Here is a 5,922-nt window from a genome sequence, read left to right on the forward strand (position 1 = left end):
TTAGCAAAACAATTAAAAAGCAATTAAAACTGACTTTTCTATCCATTTATTTGCCTTTTTAGCTTCAATATCTATGTATTTGTCAGTTTAATTTGAAATATGTTTATGTGTATAATTGTATTACTTACTTCTAGAAACACTTTCAATCCATTGCCCTGAGGTTGTAAATCCACCTTCTTTTTGATATCCAACACTGCCCTCCTGCGGCACTCACAGAGCATTACAGCCGGCAGAGGGCACACATCTCTCGGTGAGTGAGGCTGGTGGAGGACACACGGCTATCAGAAAGTGCAGCCACCCACCGGCAGCAGTAAGTTGGGCGCTGACAACGAACACAATCGGTATTTTCTTTAATCATGAACTGTACGTTTTTAACAAGTTGTTGTGCTATGCAGCCACCGTGGAAATAGGTTGAGATTTTGAATGTGGCTCGGAAGCAGTCACATGGTTTTTGCATAGTCAGTGAAGACACATCAGTGTGTGCAGAGCTGTACAGTCTGTGGTAGAGACGCGTTCACCAGGCTTTAGCTGTCAGTGTGTGACACACACAGTTTCAACGAGACCTGCTGACACCGGGATTCCCATCTCAGCATGCCTCACAAGAGCAAAAAAGAAAAGGTAAAGTGGATGTTTGATGCAATGGTACTTTATTACATGTTACCATTATATAATGTGGGTTAATGTGTTTCATTGATTCTTCACTCCTTAGGAAACTAAACCTGGAAGATCTAAAAAGTCTGGAAGTAAAAATGGGCCTGCAGACGACCAAGATGTAAGTATTGTTTTACTTTTCTCTGTCCAGACAGAACTTACATTGGCTTATTTTTTTTTAAATATATGCAAAACATAAAAATGCATTACTAGCATGTAGATAAAGTTTTAATCTGTGCTGCTTTTTGTGAAGACACCACAGGGTACTGCAATAAATACCCTTAGCAAGGTCAGTGCACAAGTTTTATTTGCTCTAATGAAGATGTTACATTTATTTTTTATAGGAAACAAGCTCCTTTTATGCTGTTGTGAATTTTATAAAGTAAATATATTTTGTCTTTTGTGTTAATTGGTGTCCTAATTAACAAACAGCCTTGATAGCGCTTAGGAGGTTCACTGTAAACTTCTTTTGACCTTTTTGTGGAAAATGTTTAGCATGAATTAAGGAAAAGTTGCTCATGTGACATTTCAGCATGATCTTATGACTTTATTTTGTCTGAAAACAATGGCATTCAATCCTCCCCGTCATGACTTGTGCTCTGAGTATAATACGAGCCATTGTAGCGGCTATTTTTGGCTCACATTCATTTCTGGCAGGCATCAGTAATGTTGAGTAACCTGCTTTGAGATTGGAAGAGACCTGATTGATTGACAGCTTGGCCTCCTGTTTGTTCCAATGACAGCTTTATCAGCTCCATCCATGCTCAATTATTCTGTCCACTGAGGTCCATCACAAACACTGTCAACAGATGCAGTGCAGTACACCGCCAACTATGATCAGGTTGCTTCACTGAGAATCACCTGATCTGATTCGGAAAGGAACTTGACTCTAGCCACAACACCCTCACTCCTTCTCTTTTCCCTTCAAGTCCTATGTTTTTCCCCTCCTCCCTTTGGGTGTCCTGACCCTCTCCACTCCTTCTCCTGCTTTGAACTCCATGGGTGACACTTGAGTAAAGTGATTCCTGTGCTATTTCCTTTGGGTGCAGGAACTACCTCACTCTACCTTGCTCCAGTAACGAGAGCTCTTCCTTTGCAACTCTTGTTTCTGCAGGGCTCCAATAAAAAAGTGCCTCCTGCAACTCAGTTGATGAGGGTGAAGCAGCCGGGGTCACACTCGGCCGTCAAGAGGGAGAAGAGGTTCAGCACTTCCTCCTTCCCACTCAGTGCTAACAGAGAGCTACAGAAACTGGCTGCACTGGCAGGTATGCCTAACTAAATATAAAGTTGATCTATTTTTATCTTCAATGCAACTCCACTACATGTCCCTCCTCTGTGACGACACAATGATAGGCGGTTACCCTTCTCCTGGAAAATGCTAGCTGACCTTTATCTAGATTGCATGTTTGGCCTATATGGATGAAGGGAATGCTATTAACAATTCATGGCCTTAGTGGATCCTCACAACCGCCTTTTTAACCTTTGCTCACTACATAATTTAATAGCTAAGCAGACTGCCCATCAGCTTTATCTGTAATGCAAATGATGTGTAATCAGCTGCATCTCCAGCCGTTCAGTGGAGGAAACAGATATTGCCCTGGAAGGACTCGCTCGTGTAAGATAACTCTAACTCAGACTGAATGGTCAGTGGTGGAATCTGGGCACAAAATGTAAGCCCAAATTAAACATGAACCCTAACTGGTGACATGTGTTGGAGCATCATGCAGCTGAAAGGCCTTCAATACACTTCAATACTGCACTTTAAAATAAGGTTAATCGGAAATACAGCCTGATGAAGATGTAGAAATAACTGGAAGCGTAGTTACTATAACAGAACCATCATTATACTGTAAGTTGTTAAATGTACCATGTTGATTTATCATTACGTATCACACTGATGCTGATTCTGAGACGAGACAGTGAGGTTGAGGTTTGAACATCTACATCAATCTTTCATGGCTTCTTTGTTTACACACCACATTACATTACATTACAGGATCTGGCCTAAGTGGTTTCCTGTAAACTATACACAGCTATGCTTTGTTCTCATACCTGGATGAGCCTGGTGACACTACAGAGGAACCATTGAGGTGTACAGCCCAGAGGATGTGCAAGTTTGAGGAAGACACGGTCACAGTTGACAGCATGTGACAATTAATTAAAAATAAATACAAAAAAAAGTTTGGTTTTTCATTTAAATAAACAATTTCTGTGAGTCTTGGAAAGATGAATCAGGCCACAGAGAGAAATACAAGAGAAAACTAATTGATTTTTGTTTCTAGCTAAAACTGTTGCCACCGGTTTCAGGATTCAAATTTGTGCCCTTTATATCTGACCAAATACTAAAAGAGAAAGAAAGGACACGTCGATCTGTAAGTGTGTACCCTGACAGCATCAAATAAAAATGCAACGTATATTTCTTGATCATGGATCCAATTTGAGACTTTATCTCCCTTTTTTCAATTTTGAATATCAAGCGACTACAGACAACAGTCCTACTTGCTGCCGTGGGCAACATGTTGTCAATTGAAATACAATGCATGTTTGAGTAGAGGAGTAAACAGTGTGTTGTTCCAAGTGTCAGTAAAACATTTAGTGATGGGCTCATGTTACAGACAAAGGTTGCAGACACTCTTGGTCAAATAGCTGAGCCTATGCTGCCTTCTTGTGGCTGTAAATGGGAAAACAGCTGTTTCATTGGTTGAACTTTTACAGTAAATTGTGGAGATTTTTCAGTAGTTAATGTCTAGCCTTTTTTTAAATTAAAGTTAACCTATTGTTTCTCTCTGTTAGATGAATAATGGCAGTGTATGTTATCTATTGAAAATACAAAAAAAACAAGATATTATAACTCTCAATACGTTTCTGACTTCCCTACTCCATCTGTTGCACTTACCTGCATTATCATTTGTTCATAGAAAATACCTGGATCTCTAATCCTGGGACACATACAAACTATTTTGTATTTATTAAAGTCTCACTAATTTCCTTAAACAGCTTGTCATCTGTCTATATTGCAATTATCTCACCTGAATGTTTAGTGATTTATTTGTAATGTTTTTATTGTTTTGTGGTTGTCCACCAGCCCAGTGAAAGCAGATGCAACATTTGCTTCTATAAGTTACTCTGATGCAATTACTTTCAATGGAGGACTGTGCAAAACATAAACAATACAATAATACAATTAATGGGGAGCATGTTCAAGTGCAGATTAATCCACATGTGGTGCATTAGTGAGTGTTTACGTGATCAGGATGGTGTGTGTGTGGGCCTGACTCAAAATAAATGTCAAAGCCTGTGTTGAAATTACTATTATGAGATGTGTTTTGTATTGATTTTGGAAAGTAATGGAGGTGTATGGCACAGAGAAATGGCATCACACTACACTAATAATACTGGATAATACCTTCATGGTGGCTTTTGGTCTACTTGAGATTTGTTAGAGCAATTAAAATATATGACATCGTCAGAATACTCTTTTTTGTCTTGTAAAGATCCAGAAGTCGTCCTGGAGTATTTCTGATCCGGTACACTTTTTGAGCCTGTCCTCTCTTTAGGAAGTAAGTGGCAGCTTTTAGAAAATACCGGTGCTCGTTGTCATGACTGAGGAATGTAATGGCACCTCTTGGAGAGGCTTTGGCCCCTCAGTGAGAGAATGCCAAGTGAGAACTGCTTAGTGATACTTGGCCTTCCTCTCCTGTCCTCTCCTCCCTTAACCTCGAGAAAAAAGAAAGAAGCGTTGAGAAAAAACTCAATCCACAATGAAGTTATAACTACACCTGCTGAGACAAAAAAAACCTTGCCAAAAAATCCAGACACATATTTTGGGTAATATGTCTATAAAACATATAATATTTTGTGCTCAAAACTGATCATTTATACAATGCTTTCAGACCTCAAACTTCAATAGAACTCAGTGCTTAGTAATTGAAACATTACTTACTAGTAACAATTTCCTAATTGGCCAACATTAATGAAATACATGCCTGACATTGCTTAATGTTGGAAAACAGCGCACTCCCTTTGTCATTAAATGACTGTGAAAAGACTGTGAAAATGGTCTTTAACACCACTGTTGTAAAAACTGTGGTCGGCCTTGTGATGGGAATGTGGTTTCACTTCGTGGGTCCTCTGATGAATCACATGAGAAGGACAGCTGCATGCTTTATTATATAAAGATGAAATGCAGATCATATGCATTTGTTGCATTGGAGTTTTACTTTTTTGGTGTAGATTCTTGGAACAATGGTCAGTCTAAATATACACAACCTTTATTGTGATATATATTGTGATATTCAATTTGTATGATATATATTTTTGACTTTAAAGAGATGTTTAAGTCCCTAGGTGAACTTTCATACAGGCTGCATAATGCTGCTCTGAGCTGCAGCAGTTTCCTGCGCTGTGTGCCCGTGCAATTTATTTTTCTATCCTCGCTTTCATTTCCTGTTTACAGCTAATTTTGTTAAGCACTGTACATCACCCAGAATATCATAATGCAGCAAAGTCTGCCTTTGCCCTGAACATTGTGAGTCAGAAAGCCATCTCTCAAAATATATTATTATGTTACGAAAGGGCTGATTGAAGCTTAATCCAGTTCCTATTGTGGAATACTGTATTTTTCATGTCTTTTAAAAAATAGATCTAATCCTTTCTCAGACTTCACATTATTTGCTCATATTCAGAATGACTGTGCCACACATTTACATGGTCTTTCATCTTGTGTTGTGCATAATCACACACATTTCTGTTGAATTTATTTGGTTTTCCTCACCGAAGAGCTCTGGTGTTTGAGTTCACATTCAGCCTGTCTTCAGCCCCTTGTGCGGTTTCTTCTTGTCTCCTCCTGTTCCTCATTGAATCCAAAGATTTGAGGCCCCCTCTGACCCTCTCCTCCACCTCCCTATGATAAAGCACCAAGCAGAGATGACAGGAGAAAACAATGAGAGACTTTGAAGATTCAGCCGGGGCCTCTGGGCACACTCGGAGTAAGTTATTTCCAGCTGTTTATCCTAAATCAGATTATGCTGAAACCCCTGCTAATGGTTAAACTGTGGAAAGGACTTAAATCAATCTGATCTGAGATCTGTGGCAGGGCCTGCCTCGCAGAGCGTCACCAGAGACCAGTCAGTGGAGAGGAGGAGCCACACCGAAAATTCCAATGCATGTCCCGCCTCCGACGCACCTCTCAGCCAATCATCTTCGCTCTCTGCAAGCAGCCTTTGCCTCCATTGCTCCAGAGCAGCCTGACCTCAGCCAATCAGCTGGCTC

General features: G+C 39.9%; 1 protein-coding gene across 1 annotated transcript; it reads left to right on the top strand.

Annotated features, from left to right (window-relative positions):
• The first annotated feature begins 290 nt into the window (after nucleotides 1–290).
• On the top strand, nucleotides 291–3,195 carry LOC117556389 (serine/threonine-protein phosphatase 2A 56 kDa regulatory subunit delta isoform-like). Its single transcript, XM_034231700.1, has 4 exons — nucleotides 291–618; nucleotides 710–772; nucleotides 1,766–1,916; nucleotides 2,648–3,195. Exons 1-4 carry the CDS (start codon nucleotides 592–594, stop codon nucleotides 2,671–2,673), a joined length of 267 nt encoding a protein of 88 aa, XP_034087591.1. The 5' UTR covers nucleotides 291–591; the 3' UTR covers nucleotides 2,674–3,195.
• Nucleotides 3,196–5,922: the final 2,727 nt, after the last annotated feature.

Source organism: Gymnodraco acuticeps, unplaced genomic scaffold (assembly GCF_902827175.1).
Source record: "Gymnodraco acuticeps unplaced genomic scaffold, fGymAcu1.1, whole genome shotgun sequence".
NCBI lineage: Eukaryota > Metazoa > Chordata > Actinopteri > Perciformes > Bathydraconidae > Gymnodraco > Gymnodraco acuticeps.